Source organism: Lates calcarifer, linkage group LG7_1 (genome assembly GCF_001640805.2).
Source record: "Lates calcarifer isolate ASB-BC8 linkage group LG7_1, TLL_Latcal_v3, whole genome shotgun sequence".
Taxonomy (NCBI): Eukaryota; Metazoa; Chordata; class Actinopteri; family Centropomidae; genus Lates; species Lates calcarifer.
In genome coordinates, this window is record NC_066839.1 from 19613787 (window position 1) to 19641147 (window position 27361).

Below are 27361 nucleotides of genomic sequence, written 5' to 3' on the forward strand. Positions count from 1 at the left end.
CAGAGAGAGGGTGGCGGGTGGCTCAGCTTTATCATAGCACACACACACTTACACACACACACATGGTTTCAAAGTGGAGACTCAGGCAGGAGGTGTCCCCTGAGTTTGGGTCTCTTTCTCTCTTTCACTGTGAAACTGAGAGCTCAGCTGTGGGGCAAAATGTTCTCTACTTGTTGATAGCTGCAGTGTCAACAGACAGAAGCAAAAAGAAGTTGGAAGGGGGTAACAGAGTGGTAACAGAGCAAGAGAGCTGACACAAAGCACAAAGAAGAAAAATGAGGGATGGAAAAAAAGGAGAGAAAAATGAGAACACATAGTAACTCCAAAATTAAACATCAGAGAAGAAGAAAACAAGAATGAGATGAACTTTAAGAGAGAAAGGGAGAGATCTGATGAAGACATATAAAAAGCAAACAAATTGGGAGGTTTATAGATTTTAAGAGGAAGGAGACAAGAGGAGTTAAAAAGAAGATACAGTGCATGAAAGAGAAATGGAAGTGAAGAGTGAAGAGCAAACGAGGAAATTAGCAAAATTAAGGTCGGAAGAAGTGACAAAAGAAGAGACTGAGAAAAAGGTGGTCAACAAGAGAACAAGAAAAGAAGGAGATAAGGAGATGAAATTGGAGAACTGAGAGCAGCACTGCAACCTGAGTGTGTGTTGGGGGAGGATGGTGACAGCAGGGTGGTAGTACAGCGGGGTCATATCCTTGCTTGTGTAACCACTGTCCTCTACACCATGTGCTGTGGGGCAGAATTGATTGGATCAGATACCCACAGTGGAGCGATCACATCAACAGATGGTTCTATGCTGCTCAGGAGCAGAACTGACGCATGTTATTACACCAGAATGGGACATCCAGTGCACGGCGAAGAGTCCATGTCCTCCCATGTTGCAGATGTAGGGCATACAGAGCTACCAGATAGAACAGTGTGGCAAAGCTGTGATAAGACATATAAGACTCTGAGGGCATTTCACAGTTTTGCATATTGCTGATGCAACAATGCCACTGGCAGTGTTATTAACATGATGTCAGATACTGTATGTAATCTTCAATGGCAAGTTGTAGGGGATTGATCATGGATATTTTAGAAGTTCAAAACCTCATAATGAGTTTTTTTGGGGAGTATGGTCCTGTTTGTCCAGTATTTCTGTGATGGTGTACTGTAAGTATCTGTACATAAACAATTCTTTCGAAAACTTCTGCAGTCTCTGTGTCACTGCTTTCAGCCTGTTTCTCTGTGTCCCAGGGTTAGGACCACTGCTACCCACTATCTTTAAAACAATATGTAAAGCATGCCACCCAATCCCCCACTCAAAAAAGGCCACTCTTCTTGTCTAGAATTACCAGCTCAAAAAAGTAAATACCTTCCACTTGTGTTGTATGTTTTTTGTATGGATGGGAACCACCGCAGTACTATCTACCTAGATTTTGGACAAATGTTTTGAACAGCACTTTCCACTTCCATCATCAAAGACTTTCAAGAGTTTCAAAGACTTTTAGAATCTACAACATGGAGCATTTAAATTGTTCGGAGGCTGGTGGATTAAAGCCTCAATAAAACATTCTTTGTTGCTTTTTTTAGAACCATTCTTTGTGAAATCAAATAAAAAAACTCACCCTGTCCGTTGGAATAGTAGATCCACTTCTCTTTGACCTGTGTTGGAGGCGCAGATGGTTTCTTCTGAATTGCCTTCTCCATGATGCTGCTGGGATCCTGCATTGGACCCTTCTTCAGCACCCGAGAGCTCCGCTTCACACTACACACCACAATTACCACCAAAACCAGCAGGAGCAGTAGCACAATCATCCAGGGCAGGTGTTCATTAATGTCAAAGTGATTATGAGTACTCGGCCTTGGGGACCCCCTGCGAGTTGGCCTGTAGTAGCTGGAGATCCCACCTCCACCACCTCCATTCTCCTGCTCAGCAACCTTGCTTAAACTGATCCCAACTCTGACTACCTCTGCACCCTCCATTGCCTGCCTGTTGGGCCCAGGCACAGGCTCAGAATTGGGTTGCCCCTGCTGTTGCTCACGATCCACTGGTTGCTTGCGAGCTGGGGGTGGTGGAGTCCTTGGGGGATCACGGTTGACTGGGGTGGGACTGCCAGGGTGGCTAAGGAGCAGCCCCTCTGCACGGTGGTCTTCCCCACTTGGGCTTCCCTTCAGCTGAATTGCCGCTGACTGGCTGTAGATGCCTGTGATAAGAAAGACACAGGGATCGATGGAGACAAAGATAGAACAAAGCAAGAAGAAGAGAGAACAAAGAACAAGAGAGTAAAGAAGTAAAAGATGAGAAACAACAGAGAGACAGAGAGAGAGAGCAGGAATTAAATTCACTCACTCGAGAGATTTGCTTAACTCAGACAATGAAAACAGAAGGCATCACAGGAGGGAATCCTAACACTTTAATCCATGCGAGCAATCTGGCACATAAACAGAAGAAGGAATAACCCCCTTCTGCTCTCACTCATCTGCTTCTCTTGCTGACTTCCTTCATCCTTAGGTGGGCAGCACTGTCCAAACTGGAGTCAGTCCAATACTAGATTTTTGCAGGACATCTAACATTCACATTGCATTTACAACTATTCTATTGGCAAAGTAACAGACAATGTCATGGCCAAAGAGCAAGACTTAGGTGACAATATCAATTGGAAAAAAAGAAACATGCAGAGGCACTGATGGCTGCAGAGCTCAACCTCAAAAATATGAGACATGGTTTTCATGTTTTTCATCAAAGCCTTGGTAGATCAAGAGGAGACCACTGAGAATAAGTGCATCCACACTCAGTCCAAAATCCCACCTGTGCCTTATTGCTCGAAAAAGATTTGTTGATCTTGGAGGAGGTTAGTCCTCAAGCAGTTTTTGAATACAGAAAGGAATTCTGCTCACCAATTAAGTTAGGCAGCCAGAAGACCGTAAAAGGATAAGAGTTTTACCGATTCAAGTGAATGAGAAAGTTCATAAACCTGAATGGGGAATACTACTCTGTAGGTGAGCATCAGAGACCATCTCCAAAGTAGTGAAAAAGGGGAGTGGCGTGCAGTTTCTGGATGACTAAAGATACAAGATGCCACAATTTGGACCATTTACCTAGGCTTTACTGTGCTTGTGTTCGAATCCAGTCTAGGCCTGTTGGTGCATGTCATCCCCCTCTCTTCCCCCTGCATTTCCTGTCACTCTTCACTGTCTCTACCTAATTAAAACATACTACAAGCTGAAAAAACTTCTAAACTGTAAATTTAAATTAATATCAATTTCAACATGGCCCAAATGTAATATATGTAAATTTGTGATAAGCTTTTTGGGTGACTACAGTATGTTTACATCACTCCACAGATTAATAATCTATGAAAACGTGGTGTATTCCCTTAAATGCAAAACACATTCATCTGTTTCTCCTCCTACCATGTTCTGCTCCAGCTGTGCTCTACCTCCAAATCTCACAGCAAAACAGCTCTGAATTGCTCACCCCACAGTCTACTCAGCAACTAAATTTAAGCAAAGGCAAATCTAATCAGACTCAGGCTCCAACTGAAGGAATAATTAAAAAAAAAAAAATAGAAATGAGAAGGAATTGGTCAAATTAGATGATGATTTAAAGCTAAATAAATCAATGTAATCTCTTGGAATGGGAAAAGAGCACTTAGGACTGTCCTGTTTGACAAAAACATCAGCAGATATAATGTTTTTCAGTCATGGGAATAGGCAATCAATATTAGTATGTCATTTACCTCTATTGATTATTGATGTGGCTGTGTGCCTGTGCACTGCTCCTAATGGGACTGGTGTTGTATAATGACATTAGATCATAAATGGTCCGCTGCATGTTTTTGGGATTGTCACCAGGATGTGTGTTAATCCCTCTGATCCTCATGTCAGCAGACAGGTACACAGGTACAGGTCTAATCCCCAAATTAAGGCTCACGTTTAGACTGCCATCAAGACGTCTTTAAATGTCTTTATCTGAATATCTTAAACAATATGAGAGAGACCATAACTTGGTGAATATGAATTTAAATTTTACATTTTTTTGGGACATGGACAGCACAGTGGAGTAGAGTTGCATATGGACAGTGCTAACTTCTGGCCCAACAGATCCATATCCCCAGGTCCTTGGTCTGAGATACTTCTGGGAGCCTCAGCTGTAGTTTGTGTTTCATACTTATTAGCAAATGTTAGCGTTCTAACACGTTAACTAAAATGAGGAAAAGATCAAATCTGTATATTAATGTTGTCATTGTGAGCATGTTAGTATGTTAGCATGATTTAGGCCAGCCTCGCAGAGCGGCTAGCATGGCTGTAGAACTATACTGTGTTGAAACGCACTTAGCCTAGATTTAAAAATCACTATATAGTGAATATATGAGCAGACGGAATTTGATTTTTAAAACATTCTACCTGCACTTTTGTCAATATAATCAGTGTAGTTTGCAGCAAATCACCTTTGATGGAGTATAAAGCTTATTGTCTGTCTTTGCTAAAAACAGTGCACTAGTTTCTTAACCTTCTGCCATGATAAATGTGTATTTGCTGACATGGTGCTGTCACTATTCTCCAGGTACTGGTATCTCCTTTTCCTTAGACCCATATATTCACAACAAATTCTCTGCTGGACATCTGTGGTTTCTAGGGAGATTTGTGTTGTAATTTCAAAGGCTCTTTACATGCAGTGAAACACGTCAGTGAACTATAGAGAATACAGTTTGGTCTTTACCACTGCTGTAACTATTGTGTTAAGACACTTTTGTATACACAGTACAGCTCATTCTTCACTCCTATTCCGTCCAGGACAAAGTCCTCCCCTGTCTCCACTGACAGTTAACAACAGGTGAAAAACAACAGCCATGAGTATGTAACGGCCCCATTCACCCACCCCCACGTTCCCTCTCACTGAACAGATGGGGTCAAATTAACTGGCTGAGAAGCCATCGATCCCCATGCCAGCACAAACAGCAGTGACAGTATTATAGGTGTCAGTGAGGGTAGGAGGGGTACGCCGGCTATGGATGGTTGACTCTGAGAAATGACTGACTGAGGCAAGAGTGACATAAAAAACAGTAAGAGAGTTGATGAGGGAGGGAGGAGGGCAGAAGGGTGGAAGACAAAAGGGAAAGGTATTCGTCACATTCTGGAAGGGAGGAGGGGAAAAGGAGGGTCGCAGAGGAAGACAGAAATACCCATAACTCCTCCTGACCACAAATAGTAGCATTCCTGAGCTACAGAGCTGCCACCACTTTATTTCCATGCCTACGGATGTCCTTCACTTTGGGCATTCCCACAGGAAAATAATATGTGTCATTGATGTAATAATGCTGCATTAACATTTCTGTTTGTGTACAGATAAAACAATTAATTAGTGAGCTTTAGAAATATAGGTTCACTATTGAGCTAGAAAGAGAGCATGGATAGCTGTTCCACTCTTTTACCTAAGCTAGGCTAATCACCTCCTGACCCTGACAGTGTTATACTTAACAATCAGACCTCATGTCTGATGTTAATAACACTGTCTGAAGATTCATCTCATAGTGAAATCTTCTCATATACACTTGGAAAATAAGGGAATAAGCCTTGTTTCCCAAAATGCTGAACCATGAGGTTGCCACTGAAATGAACTGAGGAAAAAACATTCATACTCAGGCTAAGTCTAGTTCTATTGCTTGTTTAGCTTAATTCATCCCATTTCAGGGGCTAGCCCATTTCAACAAAGCATCAGGAGTAACTTCACACACTTCATGTGAAATAGCAAAGAAACAGGGTCCCTGCTCTCACCTTTCTGTGCAGGTTCAGTCAGTGATGATAATGGAGAAGAAGTTAGGGGCTCCTGTACAAGCACAGCCCATGCAGGCCCCAGAGGGGTAGTTGTAGAGGCAGATGAGGATGAAGAGGAGGACAGGGCTGTAGGAGGTGGTCCACAGACATTATCTGTCTCTCTAGTCCCTGGTGTGAGCAGCACCAGCCCCTTGGTCTGGCAGTCCGTGTGGGTTCGGCACTTCACCGCGCTCGATTCCACATCTGAAAAAGTCCCCTTGGTGCAGGGTTTACAGAGCACGTCCTCCGTTTCACTGCCCCGCTTTTTCACCCTCGTCCCACGAGGGCACAGTGAGTGGGGCTTACACTCTGTGCCACTATCCACAGACAAGAAGCTGTTGGGTGGGCAAGTGCAAATGCGGTCCTGGGTGGCCGTGCAGGGTGCTTTCTCAATAAAGCCTGCAGGACACGGAGGCCGACAGCGATGACATTGCTGGACGCCGTTCTCGCCCCGTGTGAAGGTGCCTTCGGAACACGGGCTGCACTCCCTCACAGCTGTAGGGGAGCAGTGGGCAGACACGTAGGTGCCTGCTGGGCACTTGTCGCAGACCAGCTGGGTGCCTGAATCGGGGTCGGTGTGCTGATAGTGACGGGGAGAGAGCACGGGCTGGTCAGCCGGGCTGGTTGTGGTCAAAACCCGGGCTGAGATGTCAACCACCAGTGTATATAAGAGCTGAGTGAAGAAGAGAATGTAAGAGGAAAAATACCAGAAATGTCAATAATTTTATATTAGGCAGGATTTTTAGAAGATTGAAGCCTGACAAATAGGTTTAACAGTTTTATAAGTGCTGTTAATTATGGAGGACCACAAGTGTCATAGAATTAGTAATAAAGTACATTATTAATTAATAACTAATTGTACAATAAAAATAGGTAGTCATATATTGGTTTACAAATTAATATATTAATCTGTAAATAAATAGTCTAAATTAAAAAGTAATTTATTATATGGCATTTTAATAGGCAATAAAAATAGGAATTACAAAAAGAATTTATAAATGAAATATGAATCCATCAATAAATAGTTTATATTACAAAAGGACTTAAAATAACATTAAATAGTCAATTCGTAAATCATTTTAAAATACATGTATGAATTCATAGATAAATAATGGAATTTTAAAATCTATCTGAAAATGCAGAGAATAAATAACTGGATTCGCAAACTGAATTTAGAAATATAGATTTTGATCAGGCATTTAAAAGGACAACTTCCTTCCATTTGCATTTCTGTTTTACTGCTGTTTTCCTATTAGCTTGATTCGCTCAGTCATTAAGCTTCTCCTTTTAGTCTTTCCATGACACTTTGGGCCTTGTGCTGGTAAAATGACCAAGCACATAAGCTAGACAGCGTTGGAAAAAATAGCTAGCTCTAACCAAGAGCTTGTTACATCCCTTGGCTAGTTTACGTTCGATGTAAGTGGGAAGTACCTTGATTACTTTGCTTTATTACTATTTCTGTGGTGTTTGTGGTCCTCCATATTTGAGACACAAGCCTGCATGTAGTATTTTGAGTATTTTATTTCTTTTAAAACAGATTTACAAGGTCTGGTCTGCCATTAGTCAGTCTGGAGTAGGAGTTAAAGTAGCCCAATTCAATAGTCATTTGACAAAAATGACTTATATTCATTAATCTATATGGTGTTTTGCACTAATAGATCCAATATGTAATTAATTGGTTATCCGTTGTCTGCCATTGTCTTAAGAGCCTTCATTCAAGGATGAAAAACAGATCACAAAATTACAAATTTAGGGAGTTCCTCTGCTCTACCATTAGGGGGCAAGACTGCTTAGTTCATGTGTTGATATGCCTAAAGGCCAAAACATGACCAAAGTCATAAAGGTTTATCCTCTGGGGAGTGTGAGTATCCACAGCAAATATCAAGACAAACTAGCTGTTAATTATCCTGTATAATACCTTAAGAACACACGTAGAAAAGGTGAATTTAGCCAAAGGGTGCTGCTAGAGAAACAGTCAATAGCACAGATAATAGCAGTAGCTGTTATGGTACTGTATCTTGGTTTTGATCAAAGAGGCTGGACAGATGGATGGACAGACAGATGGACAGCTGGCTGGACAGAGTAACAGACACAAGGCCCAACAGTGCCCTTTTGCAACCTAATTGAGACTCCTGTTCACTCAAATGAATTTTTGATGTTGGGTTTATAGACTCATCGGGTCTCAAATTAGGACACACAAAACTAAAGCAGGAAATCATCAAATCCAAAACTGTTTCCTGACCAGCAGTTAGCAAGCCTGACACAGCCAGGCAGGCAGATATGAGTGTGCCGTCTGTGAGGTTACATGGAATCTGGAAAGTCCAATTTTCAATGCAGCTCTAGCTGCCAATGTGTGAAGCTGCTTCGATGAGATTTGTGGGAAAATTTGTCGTTTAAAAACCCATTTAATCCAACATCATTTCATTTACACACTCCCCTGACTCATCCTGCCCCTCTTAAGTTAAGTGCCCAACAGTATGCACTCACTTTACAACCACAACTAAGATTTTAATACACCCACATGATGTCAGATTTCTTTTTTTTTTCTTCAGAATCCCCTCTCACCTCTGCTGGGAAGCCAACAGCTCACTGGGTTTAGGGGAATAAGCCACGCATGTCTACAGTCACACACACACACATACACACACACAGAGTGAGTCATGTCAGAGTAATAGTGTCAGGCAGCCTGACTGGTGGAGGACTGTCTCCAATAATGCTAGAGGGCTAACAGCACTTTATTAGTTACTATGGCAAATTTTCAGACTGAGCACTAGTTTCCAGTCCTTTATTCTTCCTTTTTGATAATTACTTTAGACTGATTAATAATTAGTGTCAAAGTGGCAAAGTGTGACGGAAAGTCATTAAGACACAGCTGGTCCTGAGGAGTTTCCACAATGAGACCTCACTCAGGCAGAGCTGTAAGAAGTATGAGTGGCGCAGCAACCACACCTCCAGCTGGCTGAGTTGTATTTGTATTTTTTTACACCCCAGACAGAATTTAAATCCAGCTTCCAACCAACAGCAACACTTGTGTGTGGTTTTGTCATAAGTAGCAGCTCTGCTGTTGTCAGTGTACTTTTTTGTTTGTTCCTAACTGCCATTTTTATGCTGTCGCAGATGAGGTTTGCTATGGTTTTTCAACTCCACAATAGCAAACAGTGAGGGGGGCTGCCCAGGAAAGTCAGATGCCCATCTAAGAACGTTTTCACTGGCTATGGGGCTGCAGGTTTACATACATAGCAAGCAGAACAGTAAAGTTGGACCCCAGCACCCCCACCCCAATCTCCTGTGTAGTTTGCTGTGTCTCTCAGCCAAGTCACAGCAAGAATTTATAGCTCTATGATTGTCCGATCTGACACGGTGGCCATCTTGAAAGCCAAAAATACAGTGAGTCTAATCCCCGAGACATGTCCACAGACATGCGAGCCATTTCAGTCAGACAACATCAGTAATGCCTGGAGAACTAATAACTTGATATAGAATCACCCACGGATGTGTTGTGACGTGAGACAAATAGTGACAGAAGGTACAAGAGAAACACAGACAAGGATGGGGCCAAGGCATCTGTGTCCAAAAATGTGTGTTTAATTGTGTTCTTCCCTGCCAACTGTGTGTAGTCAGACAAATGTGAACAGAGATTAGCAATTTGTGTGTGTGTGTGTGTGTGTGGAACAAGCAGAGCTGGTGGGTTTAAATTGATGCAATGGGGGGGGTGGGGTTTTGCTGATGACGCACATGAATGTTTGTCATCCATGATCCAAATCTTCCACTGAACAAAAGGCAGGCAGTCAGGGTCATACCGACGTAGTACCAGAACATCAAATTTCCCAAGCAAGTGGAGAGACTGGATTGGTCATAAACTTGGCGCACATATAAGGTCACGTTTGGAGAGAAAAACAGGGATCAGTGACATGAAGGAAGGATAGTGTGACACAAAAGTAAATTTCCCTCCTAACAGTCAAAAGAAGACAAACTCATTTCATGATTAGTACTAATAATAAGCAGGATAAAGCTGTCTATTCTTCTACCACTCCATTCGCTACACCACCCGTTCAGCTCTTTGTTTTCATTCCCAGAACCTCATCCATAAACATCAGTGTGTGTTCTCATGCTGTTCATAACTCAGCTGCGTCAGTAACATCAATGCATTCATTCACTCATCAATGTTCAAAGTAAAAACGTTGGTAGGAAGTGGACGCAGTAATAAATGGGAACATTCTGTTTGTTATGGGACAATGGATGGTCCCCCTGTGGCTCTTTCTGCTTGTTTGTAGGATTTTATGCCCTGAACATTACCATAATTGAGGTGTATCGCTCACTGTTTAATGTGAGGCTGTGGAAGGGAAGGTATGCTGGTATTAAACAGGAACTTTGCTGATGGTTCAGTGTGAGACGCTCGCACTTTTCATGCCGATACCCATGGCGCTGATTTTGTTTTGTCTGGAGAAGCAGGCTCATTAAAAAATACCAGGCTGCTGCTAAGAGTGAAGAAAAATGTTTTTGGGTAAACAAAATGATAGCTCTGTGGATCATTCTCAAGCCTGAAACATGCATCTGCTTTTGTCAACATAACCATTAGTGTCTGACAATATATTAGTAGGGACTGTTAACGTGTCAGCGTTTCGTGCAGTGTATCACAGCAGATGCAAGCCACCTCATTTAAAATAAAACCACACTAACACAAGAAGAAATGATTACCCTTTCATGAAATACAACATTAATATACAGAGGGAATGATGCTACATTACTCAATTACATTACTGCCAGAGCAGTATTTCTCAAAAAACATCTTCCAATATTATTCCATATGGTAGAGTAACCAGAGTAACATTACTGAGTGCTGAGGCTGGAACACTCCACTGATGACTCTGCAGATTTTGAACATTCAAGTAAAGTCTAGCAGAAATCAGTGCTAAAGTTAGCATTCAAGGCTAACTAGCTTCCACTTTCCAAAATTGGTCTTCCCAGTGTCAAATGTTGTTCAGACAGATTACATGCTAATGACTGATAGCAGTGATTACAATTGTAAAATGAGATTTATTTTTGTGAAGATTTATTTTGTAGATTACCTCATCGTTTATTTAGAGAATTGGTATAATTTAATGAAGTGCTATATGTATTATATTTTGTTTCTTAATTTGGAGCAGGAACTGCATAATATTGTGCACCTTGCCTCTAAGGTTAGCGATGGTTAAGATGTGAAGTAGTGAGGTAATGTACTATGTTTTGTGTAGAGTGTTCTTGTCCTACACTTGAGGCGGTCATTAAAGTGGACTGAGTTACACCAATGCCTGTTCTCTTTAATTCTAATTTAACCATGGAGTGTGAATGAAGATTAAAGTTACATATTGACGAGCAAGACCTCTATTATAATGCCAGCAGGTTAGCTACAGTTACCAAGAAACCCACTTTATATTTCTACACACACTCTCTTAGATGTTTAATTATTAATCAGTTATTTTCTTTACAGTGCCTTGTCTGTGTTGGAGTCACACCCATTAACTGTTACTTTGCAGTGTTTATATGTCATTATGATTTATGTCAGTCTGGTAATGTTTTACAGTAAATAAAGAGCTGTCTGCCCCAAGCCTTCATGTGAGATAGCTCATAGAACATTATAAACCAGCAAAAGGGAGGTGAGCGACACACATCCACACATCCTCCTCTCAGCTTGTGATAATGCTTGACGGGGAGCAGACTGACCTCAGATCACCTGGCTCTGTCTGCATCTACGGTTCTAAAGCCGATGAAGATAATTACCGCAACGGCTTCTATTCAGCATGTCAGTAAAAGAGTGTAGTAAGCTAATGACAGCTAATGATAGCAAAACAGATGTTCACAATTGGTCAGTGTGTGTGTGTGTGTGTGTGTGTGTGTGTGTGTGTGTGTGTGTCTTTCAGTGGATGTGCCTTCCCTTCCAATCAGATACAAACCACCTGTTTTATGTCACTGCATTTCCTGTTTGCCATTAGGAAAATAAAATGCTATCAAAGACGCAAAGAGCAGAAGAGGAAACAAAGTGCAGCACTGGCACTGTGTCAGTACATTCCTGCTCACACACACACAAATATACACACATGCACACACACACATTGAAGACAGACACTGTCTGGAGCCTCTACACAGCCACCTCTTCAGATCAGCAATGCATGAATCAATTTCAGTTTTAGTGCTGCCAGCTTTCCTCTTACTATGCCAACTTTGTCTCTGTATCTTGCCGCACTCCCCATAAACTATATCATCTTCTTGGTGTGCTGCCCAGCCAGCCAATCACAGAGCCAGACAGGGTGCTGGGGCAATATCACTTCCTATCTGGTGTGTTCAGCTCTGTATGCACTGCACTCCTTGTCACTGCTACTCTACTGTTCACCTGTCAGTGATGTGTAATGCCAAGTTCACACCATTTGGCCTGGACACAGTATAAAAGGCAGGATATCTTGGCCTCTGCTGCTTTCATTTTGATCCATTCTTCAAATGGATAAAATGTGGCCCACTCCATCACTGTGACAAATGTGACATTATTTGCTGTTGGTCAGAATGTATCCTTTCAGAGCAGGTTCCTGTTGTTGCGCACACCCACCCATAACACACACACACACATACATAACACCTCAACAACCCCCTCTCAACTCTGTGACTCTGAGTAAAACACCCTGTAATTCTACCTCCAGCAGCAGCTAGCAGGCTAGTCTAGAGACACACCCAGTCTGCTAGTAGGCTGTGGAGCAGATGTACCACTGATAGGTCAAATCTTTTTTTAGGGCCACAGACGGCTAAACCTGAACCTCTTTCAACTTCCTTGTTTTTGCATGTGAGCATAAACCGTCAGTCAGCTGCACATATTTTTTTGCATGTGATTGGCATGGCTGCACACATAACTCATCAGGTGGTGTTTGTTTTGACTACGAATGTGTGTGTTTGTGAAACAGAGGAGTGATAGTGTATTAATGTAGCAGTGAATGGCTGTTTCTCACCTCTTTGTGGAGAGAAAAACTTTTCAGCATCACCGTCATTATTGATGCCTTGTGTCTCATGACTGTGGCATTGTTGTAGATTGCACAAAAACACACGTGACATTACACATACGTTTGTGAAGGACATTATGGATTCAGTTTTAGCACTTACCACTGAAGAGCTGAGGTGGGATGACCAAACAGCAACCAGCAATCAAGCTGACATGACTCAACTATTACTTATAAAATCACATTAAACACATTTGTACACATTTGTCCCAAATATGCTCCAAATGTCTATTGGAAGTTGCTTTTAATACAAACTGTGTTTCTGTGAAACTGGCATCTACTGGTCATTACAAGAACTGCAACATAGAGGCACTCCACTAAATTTACACATCCACTTTGGAGGAGGCTTTGTCAAGTCTGAGAAAATAACCCTGATGATGTCAAAGTGACTTCATCAGGATTATCTCGGTAGCAAATGTATATCATTTAATTACAGAAAGCAACAGGGTTGTGAGGTTTGAAAAATCTGGGTGTTTACCAGGCAGGGATAGGAATCTGCAATCATGTTGCATTATGGGAAATGTAGGATCCAGAATTTTTAGAAACTTAAACATACTAGGAATTAGGGATGCACAGATACCACATTTTTTCAATCCAATTACAAGTACAAGTACTTACATTTAAGTACTTGCCGATACAGAGTACCAATATGAGTACTTATTAATGCCATTACACTTCGTACATTTACTTTCATCAGATATTGTTCTTGGCTGTAAGAAATTACTGTGACTGACCCTAACCCTCTTTGAAGTCGGCGTTGTGTTGGTTTTTTAGATGTTTTATCAGATTGCTTGCTCGCTTTCGTCCCTCCTCTTGACAGCTTTGCAGAGCATAATTTGCAGTCCGCTTTACTTTTGTCACCATCATCCACTTGGAAATACCTCCACACCACCGACATTGCTCCTCCTTGCTCTCAAGTAGCACCTGACTGAATGTCACACTACCGTAAAGTGGTATCAGGTGCTGTGGTATCGGTACGAGTACAAGTACAGGAACAGGCTATCGGACAGATACCTGATGCTGGTATCGGTATTGGTGCATCCCTACTAGGAACTAAAAGTCAGAATATCTCTGCCTCTGCTGCTTTGATTTTGAACATTCTTTTTTTTTTTTTTTTTTTTTTAGTCTGCCAGTCCCTTGCAGTTGTTCAGGTGCAATACTAAACAGAGTACCCCTTTAAGGTGGGTTTGTATTACGCTCTAACATCCTGCCAGGATGGTTGCTGCTTGGGTAGGGTTAGCCTTGTTGTTTTTCTGCAAAATAAAACCACATTTCCCAAAAATGGTGCTGCTTATTCATTCAACATTTTTTCTTTAACTTTTTTTAAAGAGGATACCGGAAGTTTTTTTTATTGGTAAATGATTTTGTGCATGCTGCTGTTAAACTTCTGAATCATATTATATACATTTAATATAACAATTATAGTACTGGATTCAACAGTTTTGGCCCGAGGCATGAAGTCTCTAAGTCTCTCACCTTTGGGTGTTTTTACGTTTCCAAACAACATCCTAAAATAAGCATTTCACATTCAGGCTGCATGTCACAACACATAGCCTGTCAACATCAGGGAAGAGCTGTCTTTCTGCAAGACTGATGACCTGAAGGTATCACAGCACTGCTACACAACAGAACACAGTCTCATCCTGTGACAAGACCTGTGATTGATGCTTAGCAACAAACTGAACCACAGAGCAGGAAGTCGACTGAGGTCTAACAGGAGTTTCAGATATTGGCTCGATGTTATTTATTGTTTTAGAAATGTTGCAGGTTTTAAGGAATGACTTTATTAACTGTATAGGGAGAGTCACGATAGAAAACAATCAAGTTACTTAACAATCAAGTTTAAGATGGTGTGTGCGTGTGTGTGTGTGTGTGTGTGTGTGTTGGAACATGTGTCTTACATAATGAGGTGTGTGCATACAAACATTTGGGTGTGGGTGGGATGTTTGCGTTTTTGTGTGTGGCAGAAGACATTAAGCTGTAATTACTATCCAATTAAAGTTGGGCCCACCACACGCACGCACACACACACATACACACACACACACAGAGGCATGGCCACACTCACAAAAACACACACAGACATAAACACATGCACGCGCGCACACACATGTTCACCCACATGCCAGGCAGCGCAGCAGCACCTGTTGCTGTGTGTCCTGGTGCCTCCCTGTACTGCAGTCACAGCTCATTTAAACTCACAGAAAGGGACTTTGTTTGGATTCAGTCGCGCTGAATTTATCACTGATAATAGCCAGCAATGATTATTTGTGTAGATGTTTCAAACTGCTGCTAATGACTGAAGCAGGGAGCGCCAACAAGAACCGAGTAGGACACACAAACATCGGTCTCTGTAGGCTCGGGTTCGTGGTTTGGAAAGATGCCCTTTATTATGTATTTGTAAAGTGATAGTTGTATTTCACATGGCAGGAGGTTTTGTGTTGGTAAAATGTATTAAGCAGATGAAATAGATAAAATACAGGCAGTTATTTAAGTCAGTTTTGGAACTTTGCCAGATCAGACAGCTCCTCTATAACCAGGTATGTGGGTATGACTAAATGTATTTTGCACTGACCCTTGTATACAACTGCAGCCACGCATACACAGGAAATACAAATTGCACTTTAGTCCTCCCAGGAGGTCTATAAACCAGCTGGATGGTTTCTTATTATCCCTCAACACACATACACTAATGTAACTGACGTCAGGTGCATTACTTTTCACTAGTGTTGAAACAACAGAAATGAGTAAAGTGAAATTATACTTTTAAGTGGTGCTTACCTAATCCAGAAAATAGTTCAAGCTCATCAAAAATGATCCGTTTAATTAAGTCAAAAAGGAATAAAATGTCACAGGAAGTAAATATTTAAGAAGAATTTTTGAAATCAAGTTTGCTCTACTTGAACTATTTAATTACTTTGAGCATTTACTGTGGTTACTGGTTTACTGTGTATGAAAGTCTGTCATCAGCTGCAGGAAACTCTGACGACAGATGTTCTGTTTTTGTACTTAGTTATTTTAGTTTTCAGTTGGGGATGTTCGATTGTTATTAACCCTTAATCTACATTTGCACTCTAAACTTTACTACTGTATCACTTATTTTATCCCATTTGGGAAAAGTTGAACCAAGCCAAAGCTCAAGTTTATGCAAAAACATGTCCAGAACCTGATTTATGAGTTTTTTGGGACTCTTTGAGTTCAGGTCCAGAAGCAGAATTCTACAAGTTCAGATGTTAATGTTAAGTTAAATGAATCCCCACATAGCTAAGATGTCTGCACACTTATTATCTCAAGAAACTGCCTTGGTGGTAAAGCAACAGTTTGACCAATTTATTTCTTCACTCAAAAAGATAATGAATAAAAACAGACACTTTGAACATAACCATTCTCCCATTATTCTGTCTTGACACCAAAACAAACCAAACTCAAAGCTCTGAATCCCATGAAAACAAGTCCTTCAAACTCAATCAGATGTCTATATGACACTGACAATCCTCATCTTATGTAACAGTCAGACTTGACTCTGGGTTTACAAAGGTAAAAATCACTTCAGCTCAGCTGCAGCCTTCCTCCTTTGTGAGGAGACAAAGGGGGAAAGTCTCATCTGACTCACAGAGGTTGGTGAGACCTTGAGCTCCAGCAGCTACTGACACAACCATGATCAACACATCAGCTCCGTAACAAAATGACACCAGCCTGACATCATGATCACTAACATCCATCCATCCACCCATATATCCATCCCTGACGCATGAGGTATGATGATAATATTACAGTGCTCCTTCTCCGTTAAAAAGTGCCTCGCGTTTTGCTGATTGTCTCGTTTTGAATTCTGCTAAATAAACCCATGAGATCATATTAAATTTATTTAATTTCTCTTTGTAAAATCACACCAGACTCAAGACTCAACTGACATTTCCACTTGTTTGTGATGGGGTAAACAATAGACTGTGCTGAGTCCCAGTCCTTTCTCCATCCTTCCACTGGAGAATCGTTTGTGTTGTTCACCAACAATGGCATGAATCATACACTGATGATATATTACACTGTATGAAGGAAACTGCCTTTAAACATTTATTTAACAGTTGAATATTTGAGGTAGTTGATTTGAAGTTCAGTCTGGGACGAAAAAAACAGGCACTGGCCCTTTAAATGGAAAACCTGCTGGAGGACTGCTTAGAATAAAGAATAAAACAAGCAACAGTGATATACTCACCACTGCGGACACACACATGGCAGGCATGGTCCTGATTTTAGAAAGAACGGGTGATGAGGATCGAGCAGACGTCCTTGCCCAAGTTGTCTGCTGGAGAAACACTTCTCATCTCTAGATGTTTCTCATCGTCATCCTCCTGCTCCTCAGCTCACCGGAGGAGAGAAGCTGAGCCAGGCTCTGATGCAGCGCTATACGGTCTCAACTGCAGTGTTTTATAGTCTGTGTCTCCAGGTGGACCGGTTTCAGATAGTACGGGATGAGGGCTTGGTTCAGAAAGAACGCTGTGGTGATTCCCATAGCGATAAATGGATGAGGGCCACGCTTGGATCGCCGCCTCGCCCCGTCCAGGCTCGTCACAGTGTGCAGTGCGGCTCTCCCTGTCCGCTCCGCAGAGCACCACAGACGCTGCCGCGGTGACGTAGGGGCGGGGAGGCGGGTGTTGGCGAAGCGTCTCGGCCAATCGCAGGCCCGGGAAGAGCCATGCACGTGTGTTGAACCCCGTCTGTATGAATGTGCGTTGCGGGTGAACTCAGGTTGAGGCCCATGAATGGCACGTCCTTGATGGAGGTTTAGACTATAGGGCAGCACTGTACCGAAATCCAAATCCAAGGAATCAGTCACACAGTACAATGACATTTTTAATTTGCAAATCCTCCCACCATCAGACATCACTGAACACTGTAAGATATAAAAAAGAAAACACAAAAAACTGCAGGAAAAATCTACGTTTCCATGCAAACACAAAGAGTCTGTGCAAGGCCTGCAGAGGTAGGTGGTCAGTAGTGGTTTGTGTGCATGTCCATGTGTATATCTTGTGTGTGTGTGTGTGTGTGTGTGTGTGTGTGTGCGCGCGCACGTGGGTAAAAAACTGTTCTTCAGTTTTGTTGGTCTTGCTGTTGCACTCCTCTATAGTGACAGTAGGATTGTGGATAGGCTAGATCGTGGGTGCCCACTGCTCTAATCGATGTAGCCTCTGGTCTGTAGATGTAAGAAGTAATGTAATTGCCTGTAGCAAAAATGAAAATCCAACTGTCTTAATGTTGACACGTAGATCCATGCAAGTTACAGGTTGACATGTTTCCTCAGGGTACTCCAGCTTCCTCCCAAAGTCCAAAGACATGCAGCTTAAGTGGTGATTTAAGTGATGAGTATACACAGATGATTGTCTTGCCAGTAGCAACCATCTTGAATTCTTATGTCAGGATTGGTGGGGTTGATGTGACTCTCCGAGTTGGAAATCCGATTTCAGGGGGCGTTCTGGTCGAAACTTCGGACTAGGAACTTGAAAATTGCAACTTCCAAGTACAACTGGAATGCACCATGTGTTGGCAGGATTGTCTCTGACACAACCACAGTCGCTACATGAGGGTTCATTCATTCCCACCACATTGTGCCTTAAAACTTAACAGCATTAACCTCTGACTGAATTAAAGCTAACAAAGTTGTAGATTATTAAGTAACAAGTGGCTAGTGGTTATTGGTGGAGAGTCAAAGGAAAGCCTAATACCTTTTAAGGCAGTAACATAAGATATGGAGTTCTCTACTGTGGCTGTCACCCGTGTGTTGATCTGCAGGCTTTTGTGGTGGAGTGTTCCACAATAGTCCTACGTCCTGATCTGTAAGTGAAGTTGGAGATTACTGTGCATAGCTGGAGATTAGACATGTTCACATCCACAAACACTCATTGGAATAGGTGCTGGATAGAAACAAATCAGTAAGGAAAACAATAGAAATGTATTTCCATACAGTACTGGAATTAGTTTTATTAGTGACTTTTCAACCCAACGTTGATTTTCTTCACATCAGCGGAAGAAACTGCAGTGTTATAAAAAAGTGCATTTCCTCTGTAGCAATGCAGGTAACAGGCCTGTCATGACTTTCTGAGCATGTCAGGACCCCATCATGCTAACTTGATATAGCCTGGCTTGTGCAGGGGTTAGTCATTTCCATCACACCAGACTGTCATTCAGTTTTCCCCCAAAACAGTATTACAGCATTCTTTGTGTATTTTTGCTGTTTTTATCTTCATAATGGAGCTCACAGGATAAATATCATGACAGCCTTTTTGATCCCGTGCTCTAAACTCCAGGTTTACAGATTGGCCCGCCAACCTTATTTGCCTCTGCCATGGAAAGGAGGTCATTGTTATCCCTGGGAGGGACACAGATGCAGTGAGTGCCCTTTGACCTACTGTAATGTCATTTGTGGTACTGTAGTCATTTTGATTAGTGAAAATGAGACAGAAAACAGGAGTTTGGATTCCATTTCAATTGGAAAAGAAATCATTCATTTCAGCCTGAGCCTGCATGAGGCGGCATTTTTGTGATAAACCTAAATGGGCACAACATTGACCCTAAATGTTTTAAGGGGACTGCACTGTGGAAATGGCAGAAATGTTATGATACTGATTTTACACATAAAATAGCATTAATTGATTTTTTTTTTTTTTTTTTTTACCGCTTGGGGGCAGCACAACAAGCATTAAGGACAATAAAAATGATCACATCTTAAAATTCCCTCTATATGTTCACCAGCCACTGTGGTCACTGATGGCTGATGAGAGACTGAGACTGAACCAAAACACTAAAGTTACAGACTGTAAAACCAAATCAGTGAACTCTAAAATACACCAGAGAGCTGAGAGGTACTGCACAGTCAATGACATTCATTCACTGAGATCCATTGTTGACATGAAAGTGCTAGTACAGCTAAAAGGAGCTATTTGTATTTGAATATTAGTAGTTGTTTATTACCAGTCAAGAAGAAGCATTACAACTTAATTCCTTTGTTCTCCAGGAGTTGTCTCTAATGGTGTAAAGCAATTGCAATGTGTAGCCTCTTGTTCTATTACTTCTTTTCTACCACTGAAGTTAGCGTGCTAACAGCTAGCCCCAGCCCAACTGGCTTGTCTCATCACTTTCCATCAGTAGCACACCAGACCTTCCAGACTGAAGAAGTAGTGCTACTCAAGGCATATGCTAACCTCTTGTATTGTAAAAGTAGCAATGGCTGAATGCTGGCAAGAGACCATCACCACCTCCCTCTTCCAGCAAGAAACCATGTTCAGCGACAGAGAAAACTTACAATTAGCCCATCTGAGGAAAAAGAAACTGCTTTATTTAAGTCCAGCTTTAACAACACTGTCCTCAGCAGAAAACCAAAAATCCCCCAGTCACACCTAACCAAAATACAACTGAAGTAGCACCCCTAAAGTGAGAGAAAATATCTACAGTCCAGTCTTCTTAACCAAACAAAAAACCTCTGTATCTAATACACGGTCAACAAGTACGAGTTCAAGTTCGAATTACATAAGGAGCATACAGGTGGCTGCTAAGGACTGATCGAAATCTAGAGCCACCGAGGCAAGCTTGTAATTTCTTCTACACTATATATTATTGTTTGTTAACAAGTCATTAGTCAATAATCCGATGGATAGGCCAACAAAGGATTCCACCAGTCCTAGACAAGCACGCACACAGCACAATTTGCATAACATAAAATTAAAAACGGCTAGCCACAAAGAGAGAAAAGTTAACAAGGGCCATAACACCATTAAACATGAATTTACAGCCAGTGAAGTTAGCTTAGCATGATGATTAGAAATAGAAAAACAGCTAGCCTTGCTCTGTCCAAAATGAAAAATAAGCTCCCATCAGCACCTCTACATCTTACCTCTCAGCATACTCTGCCTTGTTCCTTTGCCAACATATAAGTTAATTGATACGGTTTAAAGGTAGATTTTTAAACATTTTAACAGAGTTCAGTGAGCTGCTTCCTCCTGTTTCAAATCTTCACGCTGAGCTAGGCTAACCCTCCTCTGGCTCTAGTGTCACATGTATTGGACAGATATGAGAGTGGTACTCATCTTCTCAGCTTACCGTGGCAACAAAATGAAAAAAGTTCCCCAAATGTCAAACCTTTTTTATCCAACAAGGAAGTTTTACTCGGCCAAACCTAACAAAACCCCAGCTATGCAGCTTGCAGAACATAAAAACGCTCATGTAATAGTTTAATAAGAGAGCAGTTATATTGACCTATGTTGATTTAAGGGCCTGATGGAAAAGTCAAATCAAATGTTGTCTGAGGTCATTGCAGTCTTCAGCAATGATCCACAGGGCAATCACGACCACCCATAATTGGTTCAGGTTTCTACTGGACTAGACTTTCATCATGGCATCAGGCGCAACTGTGTGAATGCCACTGTCCCATATGTGTCAGTGGAGCAAACATGGAGGCTTGAGCCAGCCACTCAGTCATCTGTTCTGAGCAGTCAACCTATAATCCATCTAGTTACCAACCTGCTGTCGAGATATCCAGACGCAACCCGAGCAGTGTTTTGACCCATCAGGCGGGCCGTTAGTAAACAGTTGGCATACACACAAGCTGGCACGCTCGTAGCCTCAGACGTTACCACAAATAGCAGCAACCGATAAACGAGCAGAGCACCATCTGCCTCGCACGTGGAGTGGAAGAGAGTGGACGCAGAGCAAGGGAGGGAGAGGGGGAAGAGATAAGGGGATGAAGCGTGCTGCTTAGCTTTCGCTGGTGGGTTAAGAACTGAATATAAGTGGGTCAGTGACTCAGCCGGATGATGGGAGAGGAAGTGAGAATCCAGGGAAAAGTTAAGAATTAAGCCAAATCTTTTAAATATTAGACCTCGATATAGAAAGGTATGACTAAGAGAGACTCAGAAAGAGTGGCACCAGAGAGCAGGATGTAGGATGTCCTCACCAACGCTGACTGGAGCACACTCATGCTGCAGAGCTGAGCTGATGTTCAGTGGGCCAAACTGCCTCAGTAGCTGCAGGGCCACACATTTCCTCAGACTGCAGTTACTAGGTGATGTTGCCTTATTTAGAACTTGTGAAAAAACAGGCTATTATGGGGAAAGGGGATTCGTTTGTGTGTTTAAGAGAGTGTGTGTATGAAAGCGATAGCAACAGACTGAGTGTATGCTTCCATGCACCGGTGTGCTGGTGCACACTGTTGTCTTTTTATGAGTACCTCTTTAGTCAGATATGGTCCACTGATTTCAGTGGTGTTATATGCACACTCACATACACACACACACACACACACACACACACACGTCATCCTTGTACATCTATCTTGTAGGAACCCATCATTGACATAATGCTGCCTCTTGTCCTAACCTTAACAATCATAACTGAATGCCTAACCCTAACCCAAGTCCCAACCCTCAAAAAGCCATTTAAACTTGGGGTTGTCCCAGTTTTTGGACCTCATGAAAACAGTAAACACACACAGATACCCCCCCCCCCCCCCCCCCCCCCACACACACACACACACACACACAGAAGTTAAATGGGGCATGGAAAATGACAAACCACCAGGTTTAACACAGTAAACTGTGTGTACAGGTCCTATCCAGGTCAGTACTATGGCAAATGTGAAAAACAAGTTGTATAAAGTCTTTTGTGTCTCCAGAGGGAGCTGCAGATATTTGAGAAACTACCTTCCTACCTACCTACCTGATGTCACTTCAGGCAAGACCAGCAGGGTATGAAGAGTACAAGCAGCATGTGGCAACATCAGCTGCTAGCATAACACACCCAAAAGTCTGACCAAACTGTCAGCAGTGGAGTTGCATTGTGGGTAATGTTGGCACAGAGTGACAAAGAAAATAAAATACAATATCTCTGGTTCTGCTTCACAATTTAGATCATTTAAAGATTAAAAAAATGTTGTGAGTCCAACAATGATAGAGGAGAGCAATGTTAAATCAATAGAGAACCCTTATTAGCTGAGCTTTCCACTTATTATTATGTACAATGACAAGGATCCTTCATCAGATGTCATTGAAATTCTCTGTAGTCTTAACCAACTGAACATACCAGGCACAACTGAGTATTTTTAATTGTCTTAAAAACATGTCTAGAGGAGACAATACAAAAATGGTCAGTGCCACTGTGTTAGACATGGTTCAATTCTGGTACAACTGCGATGAAATTATCAGTTTATAGGGAGAGAGAATCTGTCTATGATACTGATACTGTTCAGTTTCCTGGCAGCAGATACTATAAAAATGCTAATTAAAGGGCATTTATCTTTACAGGTGAGACCATTATGAGCATGTTAGAATTATGTTGAGACTGTCAGACCTAAAATGTTTAAAATGAGACACATCTGATTTACTTTTAAACCCTTGGGCCTGAATAAAAATAAATATAAATCCATAATAATCACCATGAGGCAGTTTTTGACCATTATATAACTGTAAGAGGATATGTTGGGGTTTTTGATCAGTGACTGTGTCCTACTCACATTTTTAGCTCTGTCAGCAATGGATGTTTAAAAGTACACCTAATAAAAGTTGGTTCTCATTTCAAAGCAATTATCTGAGCAGTACTTTCTGTTTTGACATATACAGTATCAGTCTTCACAGCATGTCTCTGTTATGGAGGACCACAAGTATCACGCAAATGCTAAAAAGAATTTCATTCATAATAACTGTACAATAAAATTAGGCAATAATAAATCTGTTTACAAATTAATGTATTACTCTATGAATAAATAGACCAAATTACAAAGTAATTCATTATTAGATTTTTTTAATGGGCAGTAAAAAAAAGAGAATTATAACAGGAATTCACAAATCAAATGTTTGATTCATCAATAAAAGGGAAGTACATCATTTCAAAAAACATGAATTACTTCAAAAATAATAAATAAATGCAGTGTAAAAAATAGGATATAAATAAGTGGATGCACAAATTAAATTCAGAATACATATTTTAATCAGGCATTTAAGAGAGCAATTCTTTTCCATTTGTGCTTCCATTTCCCTGCTGCTTCACCTTTTCCTATTAGCTATTCAATTTGCTTAGCTTCTCCCTTTAGTACATACTTACATAGTACATATGTACATAGTACATATACTTTTTTCTTCTTACTATTATTCACTATTAGTCACTTTTACCCAGAGGACAGCATGAGGGTTAATATAATGCAAACTAGCATTCAGAGTATGGAGAACATTTGTGGTCCTCCATACTCTATAGGATGTTGTCTGTAATCACATTGCTTATTTAGTTCTGTTGTGAAAATATGACTTTATTGTTTGAACCCATTACAAATCTCAAGCATTAAGAAAAAGAGATGGTTGCCAGTAGATGGTAGTGAGAGTCATATATTAGTTATTGGCTCTTTAAATATATCAGTCTGTACTAACTGTCTGTTTCAATACACATCTGTTGATAGACGTTTATTAGAGCTGTAAGTCTTTTAGCAATTTCAACAAACTCCATAAAAGCCGAGTTGTTTATTAATCGAAATATGTTAATATTTAAGCCACACATCAACCACTTTCATCTGTGTATCTTGGTGGGGCCTAGTGTAATTCATTGTATTTCCATTTCAGTCCCTTATCTGCACAGAGAAATGTTTATTCAGCCCTAGAATAAAAAGCCACCACCCAGGATGCATGTGAACGACGATTCTTTAGAAGTTTTTGTGAGAACTAAAATTTTTGATGACTTGTTTTCAGTGCTTGACTGCCTCTCAGACAACCCTCTTTTCATCAGATGGTCAAATTGATGCTCGTCAAAAGTAAATATTTGGGATTTTAAAGCTGCAGCAGCAGCAGTCAAGTGGAGTCTCCTGGTAACAGACCAAACTCATACCCTAATGTCCAACACAGGAGGCTTAAAGGTGTCTAAATGGAGACACTTCTGCTTATACTTAAATCCACAGGTGGTGGATTTCAGAATTTATTCCATTGCACCACTGTGTTCACCAACCTAATATGCTGTAAGATAAAAATTTAAGTAAACTCTGTATTATTATGACTTTACACTTGACTTTCCATCTACCATGTGGTCAGTGACAGAGACAAGCCTGCTTGTTATAGTTTGTCAGTGGCTGGCACAGGGTTCCCTCCTTAAAGGAGCTATCTATAAGTTTCACTAGGTTAGTTTGATGTTTGACATCTCTGTGAAACTCTTGTCAACATGCAGGAAAACACTTCAGTTGTAGCTGCTCCATGGAAAGCTTCCACTTCCTAACGTAATGATGACTATTTCAAGTATGAGTACTTACCACCAGGACTTAGGGATACCCTAACTTTTTAATGGGTTTTGATGAAGGATGCTAACAAATAGAGGTTGGTAACCTTAGTCAAACTGAATCATGTAAAGTGGCTGCAGGGAAGTTGTTTTTGACTTTGTTGTATTCAAGTGTCCAAGTAAGGCATGACAATGTGACAGTGAGGGGGTATGAATAATATTGTGAAACTAAAACAGCTAAATGGAATTCAGCCATCATTCATTTTTTTTATTAAGACCTGCAAGCTAGCTTTTCATGCTTTATTGTTACTGTTGTTCATTACTCATTATTGTTATTTCTGATATAGTGAGACAGTAATATGGAATAAATACAAAAGTATAATTTTATTTAAACCAAAAACTGTTTATATTAAAATGTTTGTGTGTGTGTGTGTGTGTGTGTAAAAACAATAATATATTATGAGGCTCTCAGTACTTCATTTTTACTGAATTATTACCTCTACCTCTAAGTGTGTCAAATCAGCCGAGAAAGAAATGCTCAAAATTGCTCCAGTGTCAAAGCCAAACTACAGTTAGTCTGACCTCTACTGGAGAAACTTGGTTATTGCAACTGAAATACTGCACAGAACTACTCTTCACAATCAGAATCACACACAGGTCAGCCACTTGGTGCTGACTGATCATAGATGAAACATGCTTGAAAATGCAATTTCCATTAAAGCACCTCTCATATCTGACTGAGTGGACAAGATAAATGATGGCCTACTTTCTGAACTATAACTAGTGGGTAAGACAATATTACAAGACTAGTGCAAATGGCAATATTAATACTTGAGCACCAGGTTTTATCTTGTGTTGGTTTTTCATAATTTAATTAACCTAAATGAGGAACAAAGGGCATCATAACAACTTGTGGGTTTTTCTGTTTATTTTCTTACAATATTTAAATACTGTTTCAAAAATAATAAGAAGAATGAAATAAAGCAAGTATATACTGTAGTATAGTAACACTAAACAGCACAACAGTGACTGAAAACTATACATACAGTGCACACAGAGGTATGAATTGTAATAATGAATGAATACCTATTTAACATTATAAGTCATGCTTAAACATTGAATAAATGCCTTATAACACATTCTAATGTAGTTTCATACAGATATAAGGACATTTTAAGTGTTTATTAGTGTACAGCAATTAGACATATATCATTACAACTGTACAACCGTACTCATTCATTATCTGTTTATACACCACCCTAAACTTGCCCACTGGAACAGTTACAGTTGCTGACCACACCATTATAAAGCCTCATATCCACTTATAACATTTTTGTGTGTGTCAAACCATTCATCAAAGGTTTATACACAACTTATGCATGCTAAATAGAGGGAGTTACAGTTGAGTGTTGCCAAAACTTTTAATGTCTCCTATTATCCACTGAATGTTTAAATTACATTGTTTGATTTTCATTCTTATCATTTAAACAGACTATCCATTGAAAATACTCTGTGTCTTTGCTGGTTGAAATATGAGCTGACAAAAGCAATGTCATATTTTACCCACCAGGTGGCTCTGCATTACACAATGAAACCAAGTTTCACTGAGCAACAGGTGTTGTTTTTTTTTTTTTTTTGGAAGCACTGAGCCTTACAGTGGCAATAGATAATGTAATTGATCAGGTCTGGAGGAACTCAAAGTCAGTATGTTCTGATACTCTGTACATTTATGAAGAGAAATCTTTTGTTTTTATCCAGTTACAGTGCATCATAGATGTTTGTCTTTTAGGGGAGCTCTTTGCACTCGCAGCTGATTTGTATTTGTTTTGTCAGACAGTCCACAGGACAGCTAAGTGCAAATCTTAAATTCAAATTGTCAAGCAAACAGCTCTGTAATACGTGGCTCAATGCACTGGCAGTGTCCTTCTCAAGGGCTTTTTTGATTTCTACTTTCTACTTTGATTTCTACTTTCTTGTGTTCCGACTAAAAAGCTCCTCTGTTTACGTTTAACAATTAATTAGAATAAATTGACTTGAAGTGCACCAACTGAACAAATTCCAGAGCTCTATCCAGAAAACTCTGATGAAATTATTGGGAAGATTATTCTGAAATTATGGATTCACTACTGCTGAATTCAGCAGCTATTTAACTTTACATTAACTTTTTATGCTATCTTTGATTTTCATTGAATAAAGGCAGTATGCATTTAGTGATCTTAATTCCTTAGGATTCATGAATGAATGTGGACAATTAATGAGCCTGCCAAACACAGAAATCCCAGATGTTT

General features: G+C 40.7%; 2 protein-coding genes across 2 annotated transcripts in view; one reads left to right on the forward strand and one right to left on the reverse strand.

Annotated features, from left to right (window-relative positions):
* tnfrsf21 (tumor necrosis factor receptor superfamily, member 21) overlaps positions 1-17453 on the reverse strand; it is a 41771-nt gene extending 24318 nt beyond the window's left edge. The window contains exons 1-3 of the mRNA XM_018703431.2: positions 17050-17453; positions 5773-6484; positions 1620-2198 (exon numbers count right to left, since the gene is read on the reverse strand). Of these exons, the coding sequence (XP_018558947.1) occupies positions 1620-2198; positions 5773-6484; positions 17050-17076 (1318 nt within the window). The 5' untranslated portion in view covers positions 17077-17453. The remainder of the gene's footprint in view (positions 1-1619; positions 2199-5772; positions 6485-17049) is intronic.
* Positions 1-27361, forward strand: part of slc5a6a (solute carrier family 5 member 6a) — a 558624-nt gene that overhangs the window by 32755 nt on the left and 498508 nt on the right. The gene's annotated exons all lie outside the window — the stretch shown is intronic.